This window comes from Hordeum vulgare, chromosome 5H (genome assembly GCF_904849725.1).
Source record: "Hordeum vulgare subsp. vulgare chromosome 5H, MorexV3_pseudomolecules_assembly, whole genome shotgun sequence".
In the NCBI taxonomy this organism is placed as follows: domain Eukaryota; kingdom Viridiplantae; phylum Streptophyta; class Magnoliopsida; order Poales; family Poaceae; genus Hordeum; species Hordeum vulgare.
The window spans coordinates 356,711,699-356,729,149 of NC_058522.1; the positions used below are offsets into that span (position 1 = coordinate 356,711,699).

Genomic DNA, 17,451 nt, shown 5'->3' on the forward strand with positions numbered 1-17,451 from the left:
TTTCTTAAAACTAATATGTATATCACATCTAGATGTATTTTAGCAAAATTATTTTAAATATGAAGTTGATCACTACACATATGATGTGTTTTTTTTTCTTCCTTTTGATGAGAGATGGTAACGTGAGTTTTGACCAACCTAAAACACAGCCAAAACACCCGGAACGGCCGCGGCATGGCACACGACTTCGCTAGTCGCTACGTTCGCCGCCTAGGAACCGCACGTCAAGCCGCGACCTGGCACGCCCTGGCTGCGCCACCTGGGCCGCTTCCGCCATCCGCGCGGACCATATAGTAGATCCCAAACCCCCTCTCGCGAACATTCCACTGTTACACACACCTTTGCCCCCGTTCCCCCCTGCTCGATCCCCCGTCCCTCCGTTTTCGGCGCGGCCGCGAGGAGAGTTCGTCGTCGGCGGCGATGAGGTCGGCCCTGAGCCACCTGATCCGCTCCTCCAGCTCTGCCTCGCCCTCCCGTCTCAGGTGACCCCCGTCGTCCCTTCTCGTGTCATGCGTTTCAGACAGCCCCGAGGACATTGCGGTGGCTTTATCGCAGTCGCGAGCCGCATTTGGCGACCGGATTGTAGCGCGGAATCCTAATTTCTTCTTGTTGCCGAGATATTATCGCCGACTGTGTTTTCTCTTACCCTGGGTGGGACGATGTGAGCAGCTCGCCAGTTCTATTAAAGAACGGCAAGGCGTTCTCGAGCGATGCCACGCCCAGGGATTCCCGGCTGGTTGACGAGCCTTTCAAGGTCGAGGAGGCAGAACCCGTGAAGGTGCCGCCGCCGCCACCTTCTCCTGATAAGGTAATGGTGCGATTGAGTGCATTTTCCTAGTTTGCTGGAGATCGTTTTGTTACATCTCGATGGTACTTACTGTTCATACCCATATGCTCCGAGAGGCTCATTTTTGCCATGTGGATGAGCACCGTGGCACCAGCAGATACATCCTGTTGTGGATAGAACAGTTTTCCTCATGCCCACTGGAATCACATTATAGCAATCATGTGTGTGTGTGTGTGTGTTGGGGGGGGGGGGGGGCGCTGAAACTCGAGACTCGTGAGACCTTACTCTATAAGTTTATAGTTGATGATCAGTATTGGGAGTGAGGCTCTATACATCAGAAAGCAGAAATGCCACAGATATATAGTTGGGAATATCAGGGGACAAGTGGAGAAAATTGGATACCCCTGTTCAGTTTCTAACTTCACCCTTATTTCGTTTCATTAACATTGTATTGATACTTCACATTGATAATCATGTTATACATGTATGCACAACATTTCCGCATGGAGTGGTGTTTCATGCATGCACAGCTGTACATGTAATACTGTTCTATTTATAGAGATGGTTATCTTTTTTATTTTTGGTATAACTGGTGTAGCTCATTATATGCTTTTGGCGCGTTTGACACAATTTGTGAGTGTGTTTGTTCTTGTGTTCCATCTTTTGTTAGGATGCCTCTGACCTTTGTGTCAATATAGCTGCTTGTGCTAGGTGGAAGTGGTTTCGTTGGTTCACACGTTTGCAAGGAGGCGTTGGAGAGAGGATTTGTTGTCTCTAGTCTAAATAGGTAATTCCAGAAGCTATTTTTGTCAACTGATATTTCATTCTTTACTTCTTCTTTAGCCTTTGCATGAACGTGGGTTGCACTTTTTTTTTGTCTGTAAGCTGTTAAAAACTATTTAAGAATAAATAAGAAATCACTATCTATCCTGGTCTCCTGGATTTTAACTGGAAGTCCAACATATTTATGGACAAATATAATCCTTTATTCTACCTGTAGATAAGATGACAAACTCCTAGAAGTTTCTGCTGATGTGCTTGGCTTCAGCACTACATGAAAGCTTCCCATTCGCCTATTTCAAATTTCTACATTGTCTCACTGATGATGATTTGCTTGTTTGCTGTATGTACTTCTGTAGTAGCTCTCAGTTTGTTGGATATATGTTGAAAAAACCCTCGTAAAGCTTTTTTTGTGTAAATTCCACTTACCTCATGAATTCATGATATCAAGTTGTCAACCATGGTTCATCTATACAGCTTACGAACCATAAGATACATTTGGAATTCTGCTTTGAAGATGAAGTCGTTGGTTTTGTTCACTTAAGGTACACAAATCGTGTCCGTAAAGAGAGATCTGAAGGACTGGAGTATCACCAAAGAACTAGCAATGGACAGGGGTGTGTGGAAGCTTGCTATCCATGTGCCATAACCATCAGTTGGTTGCTAGATCTTATGGGTTTCATATCTAGCCTACCCCAACTTGTTTGAGACTAAATGTTTTGTTGTTGTTGTAAGGTACACAAATCGTCCTATTTAGCTTTAGCTTACACATGCTTGATAGGAAGCTGACAGTTGAGTCGAGGCCAAATAGATCCACGCAAGTGGGAAAGTGATCTGGATCAAGCATGTCAATTTACTGGGAGAACCTATCCAGACTCTTCACTGTCCAAACTAGACATAAAAACACCCCCAATAGATGGCCTTGCACTTCTTTCGAATCATAGGAAAATTTATCTCTCACAACAAGTTTGTTCATCGCTGTCTAAGCATCTGGTATATGTTTCCTATAGTAGAGTGGACTCATAGAAATCTTTGTACAAAAGATTTGAGTGAATTCTGCTTGTTAAAATTTGCATTAGGTTTTCCATGCTATAGTTTCTCCAGGAAACAATGATTTCTACCATCAAACAGCCCTAGTTAACACTCCATGAAAATCTGCAAACAATTCTTTATCCCTGTGCGATCCTTTCTTCTTTGCAATATGCTCATTTGGGATTTCCTTCAGATAGCTGCCTGAACTATGGACATAATTGCACAACTGGTTTTGAAAATAGAATTGTATTTTCTGTAGAACTCTAATGCTTATGATTGAAAATGTATAGCCCCACCATAATGTTGCTCTGTTCTCACCAAGTGTGTTTTGACCTTCTATGAACAGATCTGGAAAGCCATCGATAAGTGAATCTTGGGCTGACAAAGTTATATGGAACCAAGGTTTGTTCATTATGAAGTTAATTTTGCTTGCTTAATTATAAATGGTCATATTGTTCACTATCTGTTTTGTTCTCTCGAACAGGCAATCTCCTTGAACCTGCTTCACTGGAGGATAGTATGGATGGTGTCTCTGCTGTCGTATGCCTAACTTCTTTTTCCCTTCTAACATGTTAATTTCATTATCGAGCATTTCATACTGTGCATATCTTTTGATAGCCGGTCAGTTGATATTGTATAGTTAAGTGCACTTTATATGTCTGGTATGTTTATGTTTTAGTTTTCTAGTTTCTTAGTTTCACGTATTATGGTTTTGATAATATGTACGTATATTATTGTGTAATCATCAGTTTGTTATAGAATGCCATACTCAACCAGCAGAATGCATCATCGCTAGGAAGGGATAGTCTGTTGATGCTAGTTCTTAAAGCAAACGAAATGCTAACATTTTTCCACGCTTAAAGCAGTGCGAGCTAAAATGTACACTCTAACCATGTACAGTTGAACACGTAATCTCATTCTTCAAATTTGCAATATTATAGGGTGTTTGGTTTTTCAATAACAGCTGCTACTTCATCATTTTTGTGATACATATAACAGCTGGTCCAGTTTTTATTGGTGAATGATTGAAATTGAGCCACAAAAGGCATGATAAGAACTAAATCAATGAGAAGCCGATCATAGGAATTGGAATTTCTGATATTATACAAAAATGAGCCATGCTTAAGTTTGGTTTGTGTACCCTATACATTGTTTGTAAGCACAACAATTGTTGGGTTCAATGCAACTCCAAAACTAAATGTAACAAACTTTATTTGATGAGCTAGAAATCCTAAACCGAACCACCTTTTGTTGACACGAGCTGCTTTCAGCAACCCATTTTTAGTTATATAGCATCACATCCAGTTACTTGGATCATATGCAGTATTGCAGTGCTAAAAGGGAGAAAACCCGATAAGTGATAAATGAGATTATGTTAAACCAATCTCTACTTGTTGCATGGCTTCATATCTGAGATAAGTGCAGATATCATTATATGCTTACACCTAATTAAGACAGACATGTATCAAACATTTTATGCCGAAGTGGATTCATGAGAAATATTACTAATAGGGAGAAAATCTGTCATAGGTATCCTGTGTTGGAGGCTTTGGGTCAAATTCTCAGATGTTCAAACTGAATGGGACTGCAAACATAAATGCCATCAGGGCTGCAGCTGAGAAAGGTATTTTGCATTAGAAGCTAGGTCCTATATTGACTGTGGCATGTCACGTATCTTTTTTAAATTTATTCGGCCTTCCCTGTTAAGTCAGAACTTCTGTTTCTTTCTCCTGTTTAAATCACAGAGGCCTTATGATGTGGATATATAAAACCTATCCATAGAGAAATAATTGGTCAATAGATTTCATAATGGACCACTATTGGCACTTCCTTGCCTTCAGTGTGGAATATTGCCAGTCTTTGGTGTACATATAGTATGGATATATAAAACCTACCAACAGAAACAACAACAACAAAGCCTTTAGTGTCAAACAAGTTGGGGTCGGCTAGAGGTGAAACCCATAAGATCTCGCAACCAACTCATGGTTCTGGCACATGGATAGCAAGCTTCCACGCACCCCTGTCCATGGCTAGTTCTTTGGTGATACCCCAGTCCTTCAGATCTCTCTTCACGGACTGCTCTCATGTCAAGTTTGGTCTACCCCGACCTCTCTTGACATTATCAACAAGATTTAGCCGTCTGCTATGCGCTGACGCTTTTGCAGGCGTACGCTGAATATGCCCAAACCATCTCAGATGACGTTGGACAAGCTTCTCTTCAATCGCTCGTATATACTCATTCCCGACTCGGTCCTTCCTTGTGTGGCCACACATCCATCTCAACATGCGCATCTCCACCATACCTAACTGTTATACAAGTCGCCTTTTAGTCGGCTAACACTCAGCGCCATGCAACATTGCGGGTTGAACCGCCGTCCTGTAGAACTTGCCTTTTAGCTTTTGTGGCACTCTCTTGTCACAGAGAATGCCAGAAGCTTGGCGCCACTTCATCCATCTGGCTTTGATTCGATGGTTCACAACTTCGTTGATATCCCCATCCTTCCGCAGCATTGGCCTCAAATATCGAAATGTGTTCTTTTGAGGCACCACCTGTCATCCTCCTCCTCCTCATGCCTAGTAGTACTGAAACCGCACCTCATGTACTCGGTTTTAGTTCTACTAAGTCTAAAACCTTAGATTCCAAGGATTGTCTCCATAGCTCTAACTTCCTATTGACCCCCGTTCGACTATCATCGACTAGCACCACATCATCCGCAAAGAGCATACACCATGGGAATGGGATATCTCCTTGTATATTCCTTGTGACCTCACCCATCACCAAAGCAAAAGGATAAGGGCTCAAAGTTGACCCCTGGTGCAGTCCTATTTTAATCGGGAACTCATCAATGTCGCCATCACTTATTCGAACACTTGTCACAACATTATCTTACATGTCCTTGATGAGAGTAATGTACTTTGATGGGACTTGTGTTTCTCCAAGGCCTACCACATGACATTTCACGATATCTTATCGTAGGCCTTCTCCAAGTCAATGAACACCATATGCAGGTCCTTCTTTTGCTCCCTATATCTCTCCATGAGTTGTTGAGATCGAGAGGGAGAGCAGTACCTCGCGTGAGTTGGTCTCCCGTGTGTGTGGCGGCTCTAGCTGGGAACTAGATGGCTTGGAGCCTCCTTCTAGGTCAGTCCCTTTACATGGGCTTGGGCCCTAAGTGATAAGTGGATGGGCGGGGCCCATACCGGTTCAACACTCCTCGAGATGGGTGGTAGATATCTATCATTCCCATCTTGTCACATGCCAAGTTACAATCCTTTGTTCCTAACCTCTTTGTCAAACAATCTGCAAACTGCTGCCCAGACCTGACATGAGTAAGGCTGATGATCTCGACATCAAGTTTCTCCTTAATGAAGAAGCGATCAATCGCCGCCAACCAGAAGGCCATCCAGACCATCCACCTCCGAGCTCTCGTCCCGAGCGCTGCCAATCCTCGTCGCCGGTCGCGTCGGCCGGTGAGCTCACATGCTAGCTCCATGAGTGCTTGTTGCTGTAGTTGCTAGTTGTTGCTTTCATGTTACTTCCATGGGAACCCACGGCCTGGTTGGGGAAGGACATGGCCGGGTTGATGTGTCCATGAGGCTTGCATGGCTATGGCTGTTTGCTTGGTACCTCTGTGGCCATGGCCGATGGGCACCGACTGGTGCTGTTCGTGAGTGTTTCCGTGGGAGCTAGCATCCTCAATCTCCGTGCGTGCTGCCTTAGTGCTTGCGTGCGTGATGGAGCCATGGAGGATGCTGGACGGTTGGGGAAGGAAGGAAGAAATGCACAAGGAAGAAAAGGTGTGACGGGAGTAGTGGAGAAGATAAGGCAGCACACCAGAGCGGTGCGCGGGTCCATTGGGACACACGTCGTTCGTGGGAGGCGATGGAAGCGGTAGAAAAATCAGCCGGCTGAAGGAGATCATTTCCCTTATATAAAACCTACCCGTAAAGAAATATTCGGCTAATGGACTTCATAATTGACATGAATTTTTGGAACACAGTTATCCTATTGTTCGTTTGCTTTCACCGAATAATAAAGTTTTCTGTTGTGGTTACACAAAAGAGAGTTATACAATTTCCAACTCTTCCTATCATCTCTGTAAGTTGCTAATTTCCAATGCATCATAGTGCAACCTGTTACTCGCGTGCAGATATGAGGAAAATGTGTGGGTGAACCCAATTGATTTTGTGCACCTCAGAGTTTGAGAATAATTGTCAAAAACAATTTTGGTTGTATATTATCTGGTGATGTTGTGCATATTTTGGGCAAGAAGTATGTTTGTTAGATGCTAGATCCCTGACAAAATGTATGCTCGTCACATGCTGCACCCCTAATAAAGGAACTGTGCACACTTACAATGTGTCTTAGACCCACCTCCCTATTCTGAGCAATGCAAGTGGATATATTTTTTGGCCTGAATCGCCAGGTTTATGCTTCATCAACAAATGGATGTCCACAAATTCATTTCAGAATTTTCAAACTTCCGAGTGTCCTTTCCGATTTTGGGGAGATAAAGGCTGCATAAAGTCCACTCTTCTAGATATGATGCAGTTTATCTATTTGTATTGTATAAATCTGTACTGTAAAAGCACACAAGATTTAATATTCCAACCAGCCCTAGAAATTTCATGCTTTATGAGTTTAAACCGGAAAGCTAGATTTTCTGCCTTGATTTCTCCAATTTACTTCTGTTTCTACCTGCAGGTATAAAAAGATTTGTGTATGTGTCAGCTGCAGACTTTGGTTTAGTGAATTACTTATTGCAAGGTTATTATGAGGGCAAGGTAAGTTTATCTGGATTGTTGACATCATTAAGGACCCATGCATTTTTTCTAAAATAGCCATATGTTTTTGTTTTGTATATGGTGTGCAGTATATTGATTGTTATCAGTGCCTATTGAACTGTTATGAGAAATAATATCTTCATTTATTTTTATGTGTGTTCCCTCCAGGAGTACTTATATTTGGGTTTATCATAAATTAGTAGTACTCCCTCCGATCCATATTAATTGTTGCTGATTTAGTAAAAAATTGTACTAAATCAGCAACAATTAATATGGATCCGAGGGAGTAGTACTTTTTTGTTGTGCTGTTCATATCATATATAGTGCCTCTTTAAACATTACTTTCGAATTTTCTGCAAAGATCCCTTTTAATAGTTCAATTGTTTCAATCCAATAAGGACAGGTTAGATGATATGAATTTGGTATTTCAAGCCAAATAAAAAGCCCTATACTGCTACCCCATTAAGAACTATAAGGTATTTTTTAGTTTATCATGTGGTGGGTGTTAGGAAAGAGGAACCGCGCTGATCCGATCAGGGAGTCCCCGCCGATGTGCCAGGCCCCGTTCGGTGAGGCGTAGATCTCGACGGTGACGGCAGCGCGGGAATCCTCGGCGAGCGCGGCTTCGTGCACGCGGAAGAGGAACCGCTCGTGCCAAGCCGGATCGAGGCCGCCAGAGCGGTCGGGTTGCGTTTGGAGCCTGTGCGCCGTGTCAACCCACGCCACGGCGTACGCCTGCAACCGCCGCCGAAGTCCAGAAGCCGGCTTCAGCCCCTGCGCAGAGATGATGGTGACCTCCATAAGCTGCTCGTCCTCCGGGAGCCCCAGTTCGGCCTCCTCGTCCGGTGCCTCCATCGCCGGCGAGCGGCGGCGCTAGGGTTTCTTGTTCGGGGAGCAGGGCGAGCAGAGACCTCGAGCGGGGACCGATAGGAGGAGACGAGATCGACCCAGAACAAATCGATCGAGAGGAAGAAAAAAAAAGTTGGATCGTAAAGACGAGTTGCAGCGTCCGGAGACCTAAACCTAGGCTCTAATACCATGTTAGGAAAGCAACTTATTTGTATTGAAGACTCAAGGGACATATATATATTACACATGACTTGAGGTGCAAGGAAAGTAAACATAGACTAATAAGGACTCCTAGACTAATACTAATAGACTAATAAGGACCCCTAGACTAATACTAATACTTCCTAACAGTGGGAAGTGATAAAAACGAGAGATTACTAGCAGGAAATGACCATGCTGTTCATGGTATTAATCTTGGTAATAAGAGGCAGATAATTAGTGGGATTGTTTAGTCATAAATGTTGAAGAGTGACAGAAGATAAACAAGGGCAAACAGGAGAAACTGTCATTAAATTCACATGCCAAAGCGTGTGTTGTAATAGGTAGAATTATAGGCCTTGTTATTTACATTCTTGTACGGAGGGATTGTTAGATAGGTAAATGTTGATTATGGACTGATGAGTAGTGATATCACAGCCTGGTGTGAAATATTTAGATAATTACATGCTTTAGCATGATACTGTACTCCTACAGCTCGAAGCAATAATTATGACTCTCTAAGTGTTCTCTTTGTACTTATTCTCTCCAAACATTGATGTTTGTTTTGTTACATTGACATTTTTGGTATCCACCCTCTTTAAGCACATATAGTTGTGCAACATATTGACCTCCTTTATTTGTTTTGTTTACTAAAGAGAGCTGCTGAAGCTGAACTTCTGTCGAAGTTTACCTATGGAGGTAAGTTCCAACCTGGTGCAAATAGTTATATTCAGTAGCCAGAATAATTGCTTAAAAAGCAGACCCTGACCAGTAAAAGTCATATCTGTTCCGTGAATTATTAATTGTAAAAGCAGGCCTTGACCAGTAGAAGTCATATCTGTTCCATGAATTGTTAATTGTAAAACTATGCTCAGAGAGGTCAACCTTGAATATGACCAAACCGAAGTAAACCCTACATTGAAGTCACTAAATTGGTGTAAATTAGCTCATGAATCCCTCTTGGTTCAAAATGGTTTTTGAAATCTCTTTGAAGTTGCAATTTATTAATTTGAATTTCTGATGTTCCTTCTCTACTGGAATCTTTCTTGATGGTGCAAATACTTATTTTGTTATTTGTAGGAGTGATATTGCGGCCTGGTTTTATCCATGGAACTCGTCGAGTGGGTAGCATGAACATACCCCTTGGACTTGTGGGTTCGCCTATGCAAATGGTAAAGTTTCTCTCTTCATGGACATCCTTTCTCTAATACACACAAAGGGGAAACCTCCCCTGGTGTGCTAGGTCTCGGCCCCTCATAACCGTTAATCAATTATAATTCGATACCTCTGATTCGAAGCAAGTATTATGTACTCCCTCCGTCCCATAATATAACAGCGTTTCTGACAATACGGTAGTGTCAAAAACACTCTTATATTACTGGGCGGAGGGAGTACCATATATGAAGAGCAACTGTGGTTCACAGTGGATTTTGAAGGTTATTTAAATATATGTAGTGCTGAACTAATAAGCAAGGGCAACTAAAGGAGTTTAGACTAAATGTGAGCATCATTGTGTGTGTGTGTGTGTGTGTGTGTGTCTAGCATCAAATCTGCTCTCACAGGAATTCATAGCACTAGGCGCTAGAATTGCTATAGTTTATCCTAACTATCTGTAGATGCCCTGGCCTAGTAGGGAACTAGGGATTGTGAATAGAATGGACAGTGCTAGGGATATGGGGAGCTTGGGGATGCCAATGTAATATGGTTTTATTTACCAAGATTAGTTTGAATGTGAAGGTTTTGGATCGAACTGTTTGGGTTAGATCAAATGCATGCTTCCAGTAAAGACAAACAACAACAAAAAATCATACTAGTACTGGCGCTGCCTCCCCTGAGTCCTTAAGATTTGCTTTATTAATCTTTATGACTGCACTGAGTTCCATAGGCTATTGATGGATAATGATGATGCAGGTATCATCAGTTTTTTTTTTTAAACCAAGTCTGATTTTCCCTAGGGTGTTGTTTTTTGCTATATGTTTCATATAAATTCATTACCCAAATCGGGCATGGATTGCATTACTTCACATCATGTTGTTAACGGTTACAATGGCCGAGAGCATTTTCTACCATTTCAATATATGCCAATCAAGTGCAATGCCCAAAGATAAAACTTGCCTGTAGTAACCCAGTGTCCAAAGATCGTAACCCATCTCTTGTGCAAATGTCCATATTCAGCTTGCAATTACTGTTTATATTTTTATTGTTTGTGATGTAAGTTGTACTCCTTGAACAATTTATTGTAATTGTACTGCATTATTATTTCTTCCCGAGGTGGTATAGCCCAAATCTGAGATCCGTTTACATCTGCAGGTGCTCCAAAATGCAAAACCATTAACCAGATTGCCACTTGTTGGCCCGATGCTAACTCCTCCAGTGAGCGCTGCCTCAGTAGCGAAGGTCGCTGTAAGAGCAGCGACGGACCCGGTGTTCCCTCCTGGTATCGTTGATGTGTATGGCATCATGCGCTACAGCGAGCAGAAGTAATTGTATGCTTGTAAAGGATTACAAGGGTGGCTCTACCCATCTTTTGTTACCTGGTTTTTCCCATTTGCTCTAAATGATGCCTCAGCTACTCTGATAGTTGTATCCTGGCGTGGCCCTGTTTGTCTCATCTACTTACTAGCCAAGGATGCTCAATAAAGAAACAGTTAACCTCGAGTTTCCTGTTGGAAACTGTTTTTTACATGTTTGTTGCCTGAAAGTGTTCTTTTTTAGTGACTGTAGAGAACATGTTAAAGATCTGTAACTTCCTTTGAGTTTATGATGATGAGGATAAGAAAAACTCTATTCCTGGTCTTGAGGCGTTTTGGCTCCGGGAGCATTTTGAACAGCTATTCAATAAAAAAGTGGTAAGCTATTCTATTAAATTTCTGATTTTGTTGGAAGTTCGAAGGGTAAAGCTGTTGCCTGGTTTTGAGTCTTGGAAACAGACTCTTGCAGAAGAAAGGCTGCGTACTAAAGACTCAAAATGGTTAGGCCTTATGTTATCAAAAATAAAATAAAATGGTTAGGCCGTCCTGGACCTTGCATAAGCGGAAGCTACATGCATCAGACTGTCTTTTTGCGTGTGTGGATGTTCATGCTTGTGTTTTTGCGTGTGTGGATGTTCATGCTAGTTTTGCAGGCATGCTTCAATTTTCATGTGAAACATGTCTTTTTGCGTGTGTGGATGTTCATGCTAGCGTTGCAAGCATGCTTCAATTTTCATGTGAAACATGTCTTTTTGCGTGTGCGGATGTTCATGCTAATGTTTTTGTGTGGATGTTCATGCTAGTCTTGCAAGCATGCTTCAATTTACATGCGAAACATGTCTTTTTGCGTGTGTGGATGTTCATGCTAGTGTTTTTGTGCAGATGTTCATGCTAGTGTTTTTGTGCAGATGTTCATGCTAGTGTTGCAAGCATGCTTCAATTTTCATATGAAACAGAGTAGTAGCGTTGTCTGTGAAAAAACCAAATTTAGGTTTTGTATAGGCCAAAATATTTAACTTTTTGCCTAAAACATTGTCTACTGCATAAAGAATTTGTTGGAATTTTATTGATATTTTAAAAAATATTTTCAGGTGCAGGAGCATGTGTTTCCGGGGAGTCAAATTAGATTTCTGCAGTAGTCGGCTCTGTCTGGATATGGCCTTTTGTAACAACCTGATCTTAGAAATGTTCAAAAAGCTCTCTAAATAACAAAACTAAATTGGCTTTTAACAGACTTGAAGGATTTAGTGTAGAAAATACCAACATATTAAATTTAAATACTTCCTTGATATTTTGTACAAGGGCAATTCATTTATTGTCAGATTTTGACTCATAATTTGGTAAGCAAAATATGGGTTATATGTTATAAACAATATATCATCTCAATGTTCTTTGAAGTGTGCATCCAATGGCATATTTTTTGTGGCATATAACTTATATTCTATTTGAAAAACTAATGGTCAAAATTAGACATAAAAATATAATGGGCTTATATAAAAAATGAAGGGAGTATGTGCCTTCATTTGTTGTATGATCGGTAGGAAAGGAAGCCTTTGATAAAGGGACCCCAACCAAGGAATCTTCTGTTTTAGAACGAAAGTCAAGCTCGTATGACTTATTTCTATGATGACAGATCAATGTGAAGCAATCAAGAAAATCAAATTATAACTTTGAAAGTAAGAATTTGAAAGTTCGTGATAGGAGTCAGGCAAGCAAACTAAGTTACAGGTTTGAAAATTAAAACTCAAAATGACTGTCCTGTGACTACCTTGGAAGTCTTTGGATAGGACATCAAGACACACATGTACATGGTTTACGGAAGCCCTAAAGCTATGCTAGCCATTAGATCTCCTGTGCCGGAATATGAAGTGAGAAAGAGTATTGTTCTTCTCATTCAACTGAGTTTGTTTTTCTCGTTACAGCATATTAAATTATGCATGTTTGATATTTTTAACTTTTTTATCGTTCATTTGATATTTACTTTAATTTTTTATTTCTTTTTTGATTTTTAACAAGAGATCAATTTCCCTTTCTCTCTTCAGCCTAAGAGCAACCCTCTCTCCTTCTCCATGGGCCGGAGCTCAACTTCTCTTCCATGTCTTTGTCTCCATTCCTCCGCTCCTCTATCTATAAGAATTTTCTATTCATCACTTAAGGATCAGAATAGTTTCATATTCGCTCGGAAGAGCGCACCCCACATCACAAAACATTCTTAACGGGCCTGACCATCTAAGGGGCAAAAGTGTCGGATTCTTCAGTTTTTGTAACATTTTCTTTTCTTTTTCTGTCCGTCTTTTTATCTACCGGTTTATCGGTTTACTTTTTTGATACGTTTCTTCCTTTGTTGTTTGTTTTTATTTTTAATTCATGATCGTTATAGATCCATGAACACTTAATAATGTTATTTTTTTTAATTCATAAACATGTTCCTAAACTCGAGTTTTTTAAATTAGCGAACAACTTTTAAATTTTGGAATAATTTTAAATTCATAAATATTTTCAAATTTGTGAGCATTTTTTCAATTATGCTAATATATTGTGATTTCATATATTTTTTTTCTAAAAATAAATAAAACATCTGATTGTTTTTCCCTGTTACCCCCTCCCCCAAGTTAGGAGAGTAGGAGCAACAAAAGAAAATAAAAGAGGTAGTGCGTGTTATAGCCACAATTTGGCACCCAAGGAGTTCCCTCCCCTCGGCCATCCAAGTAGTCTCATCCCAAGCTGAGCATTGCATCTCCTTCCCTAGGTGCACGCCCGACGTACAAGTGAGCAGATAAATCAAGAAAAGCCCTCTATTAATTTATTTATTTCAGCAAGGGTAGTTTGGCTTCAAGGAAGGGTCAGATCAATGTTGTAATGTATGTGCATAATGAATCCTTAATAAGCATGCCAGGGTACTTTCACATGTGGGGAAATCGAAGAAGAGAGTGTTCAAGAACTTGTGATGGGGTGTGGGAAAGAGTTCAAGGATGGATGGAAAAGATGCTATCCGGTGCTACAAAAGGTTTCCTCATCAAGTGAGTAGTGTTGGAACCATGAACTCCGGTGAGCTCTTCACTCTCTCTCTCTCAATGCTGATGGTAAGAAGAAGAAAGACACTTCAGGTTTGCGCTGTGAACTGTTACAACTTTTCTCTCTTTCTATTCCTCTTATTTATACTGTGATTACAAAGAAGAGATCAACTCAACACGCGAGCAGACCGGCCGTGCCATCCCACGACGCTCGGATCGTGCGAGTGATGCATGCGTGCCGCGCACGTCGCTGCATGCCATCCCATGCGCTGCTAACGACCGCACCTAGCTAACTGAAACTCTAACTGAACCTGAAGAAGCGGGCTAACTGAACTAAAGAAAACGCGGGCGACCAGGTCGCTTATTCTAACAGAAAGCTAACCTATCTAGTGAACCGGGCTAGGAAATACAGGTTCGACATTTCACCCCCTAATTCCGACACCCGGTGCTCACCATCCCGACGCCGACCTTCTGTCTCATTTCGACGAACTTGATCCGCCCCAGCGCCTTGGTGAGAAAATCGGCAAGCTGTCCGTCAGTGCCGACGTGGTCGACTTCCACCTTGCCGTCTTCGATGCACTCACGGATGAAATGGTATCGAATGTTAATGTGCTTACTCCTGTCGTGGTGCACCGGATTCTTGCTAAGGGCAATCGTCGATTTGTTGTCGACGCACAACTTCACCGTTGTTGGAGTGTCGCTGGTGAGCTCTCTAAGGAGCCTGCACAACCACACGCCTTGGCAGGCTGCGGTTGCCGTCGCCGTGTGATATGTCCCAAACGTATCTATAATTTTTGTTTTTTCCATGCTCTTTTTGGTGACATTGTTATATGTTTTACTACACTTTTATTCCTTTTTACACATACTTGGACTAACCTACCAACTCAGTGCACCCAGTGTCAGTTTCTGTCTGCTGATGTCTTTTAATTGCACGGACTTTACCCCAATTTTCAGAGCCCCAAAAATCCCGAGAAAAAAATATAAAAATCAGCGTGACAGAAGCTTCACGAAGCATCAAGGTGGGCCAGAGGGGAGCCAGGCCCTGCCCAGACGGCCACCCTGCGTGGCCCCCCTCCTCGCCGCGCCACCAGGCCGCCTGGGTGGAGGGTCCACCCCCTGGCGTCCTCCTTTGGCCTATATTTATCCATCGGACGAAAAACCCTACAGATATATCCAGAATCAAGAATTTCTCCACCGTTCCGTCGCCGCAGTGCTTCCGAGATCGGGAGCGTCAGAAGACCTCTTCCCGGCACCCTGCCGGAGGGAGGATTGACCTCCGGGAGCTTCTCCACCACCATGGACGCTCCCCGGACGTGCCGTGAGTAGTACTCCTTGGACCATGATTCCATGACCAGTATCTATGTGATGCCTTCTCTCCAATCTTGTGCTTCAATGCTCAGCCCTTGTGAGCTGCCCTACATGATCAAGGCATCTATGTAATTTACCTGCTGTTGCTATGCTGAGTTTGCTGGGATCCGATGGATTATGAGATTATGTTCAGATTGTGATGAGTTATATATTTGGTTCTCCTTTTATATTATGTTCTTGAGTAATTCATGCATGTTCTCCGTTGCTTTTTATTGCTTTGGCCGAGTAGTAGATTGTAACTCTAAGAGGGAGCGTTATGCATGATTGTGGGTTCATGCCCCCTGATGTCTAGCTTGAGTGACAGAAAGATGAGACTAGGGGATGTGCTGTTGCCACCAGGGAGAAAACAACGGTTCTTGTGACCACGGTTGCAAGGATTGTTTACCTTACGCAAAGTTCGTTAATGCAGTTGGCCGTTGCTTTGAGTTTACACTTTGGGTGGGGCTCGCAACTTAATACCAACGAGATGTTCTGGATAGATATCTCAAGGTGGATGATTAGAGTGTAGATGCCGATGGATAAGCGGTCTACTTGTCTTGGCGTACTGCCCATTACTTTTGAGCCTCTAACTTTCTAGTAGCATGATTAGCATGGCGGTGCGTTTATAATTCTGTCAATTGCCCAGCTGTAATTTGTTTATCCAACATAGTTGTTTGTCGTATTTTGGGAGAGAGACATCACTAGTGAACATCATGGGACTCTGGTCCGTATTACCACCATTGTTTACACCTCCACCATTTACTGTTTTTATTTACTTTTCCGTTGCAATCACTATTGCTATTCCCGTTTGTGTTTTGATCATTTGCAAACTACAAGGCCAGAGAGATTGACAACCTCTCTGAACTCGTTGGGAGAAAAGTTATTTGTTGTGTGTGCAGGTCCACGTCTTCTGCTAGCGCCAGGGCAGCGGACACCTACTTGTTGATCCTCGGAGTCCTCCTAGTTCGATAAACCTTACAGTCCCTGTGTAAGGGAAATCTGCTGCTGACTACATCTCCACCTTCCACTTGGGGTAACCAACGAGGGGCGAGAAGTATATCCATCAACTCGTCATCAAGCAAATTTATGGCGCCGTTACCGGGGACTCCAATCTTCAAGTTAGGGGAGTTGCACGCTATCTTTTACCTTTGCTTTTTAGTCTTGTTAGTTTGCTTTCTAGTTTTTGCTTTAGAGTCTTATACCAAAAACTACAAAAAAGGAGTAGTTACTTTGCTTTGTTTAGTCAGTATGTCTAAGTCCTTTGCCTTTGGTGTTACACCTGAAGGAGATATTCTTACCTTCAAACAAAGGGTTGGATAAAGTTTGAAAGATGCTTGGTATAGAATTAAAGATTCTGAAGATAGGGCCACCAAGAAGCAATCCACCACTATTTTTCTTAGAAATTTTTATGTTGGTATTACTTCTTGGAATAGGTTTGTTCTAGACACAACAATAGGTGGGAATTTCTTGGAATCTCCCGTTTGGGAGGCTCTTGACGTTATGGAAAATCTTGTCGGAATCCCACCTATTGTTGACATAAAGGATGATAGCACGTTAGCTCACATTATGAGTAAACTTGACAATATAGATCTAGAGATGCCAAGCATGGGTAAAATAAATGAAGTAGATCGTAGGATTCAAGGAAAATTAAATAGACCTGATAGCTCCATGCACAAAATTTACAAAACTTTGAAGACCCTTAAATCCCATGATATGGATCCTTCTAGGATTGATAAGATCGAGGATATTATTGAAAATTTAGGAACTACTCTACCCTCCATCAAGACTAAAAAGGTAGAAACCCCCACAAGTAAGGGACCTAAGTTGGTTCACGTATCCAAGGTTCCTCAACCCAAAATGAGTATACCTATTGCTAAGGGTGTTGAAACTATGAAGACCTTGGAAGAGATACCTCTCTTAAATAGAATTAGAAATGAAATTCCAATTGGTCTTACTACCTTTGCTTTTGTTCCTAGAAGTGTTGCCACTAGGCCTCTCTTTGAGAGTCCTCTTAAGATTAGTTGTACTATTGAAGAGCTTTTGACAATCTTTGTGATGGTTCAATTGATACAACTTGATCTTTTTGCATCATGCCTAGCTCAAAGGCATAAAAGAAAGCGCGTGTTGGGAGGCAACCCAATTTGTTTTTACTTTCAGTTTTAGTGGTCTTTATGCTTGTTACTACTGT

The 17,451-nt window shown here is 41.8% G+C and overlaps 2 protein-coding genes across 2 annotated transcripts; one reads left to right on the top strand and one right to left on the bottom strand.

The window, feature by feature from the left end:
* Positions 1–321: 321 nt before the first annotated feature.
* Positions 322–11,218, top strand: LOC123395035 (uncharacterized protein At1g32220, chloroplastic). The gene is made up of 10 exons (XM_045089950.1): positions 322–482; positions 670–808; positions 1,486–1,574; positions 2,946–3,001; positions 3,084–3,139; positions 4,130–4,223; positions 7,305–7,384; positions 9,088–9,130; positions 9,512–9,603; positions 10,742–11,218. The coding sequence occupies exons 1-10, from the start codon at positions 421–423 to the stop codon at positions 10,913–10,915; spliced, it is 885 nt and encodes a 294-aa protein (XP_044945885.1). The 5' UTR covers positions 322–420; the 3' UTR covers positions 10,916–11,218.
* LOC123395036 lies at positions 7,449–9,081 on the bottom strand. Its single transcript, XM_045089951.1, has one exon. It carries the CDS (start codon positions 8,237–8,239, stop codon positions 7,868–7,870), a length of 372 nt encoding a protein of 123 aa, XP_044945886.1. The 5' UTR covers positions 8,240–9,081; the 3' UTR covers positions 7,449–7,867.
* Positions 11,219–17,451: the final 6,233 nt, after the last annotated feature.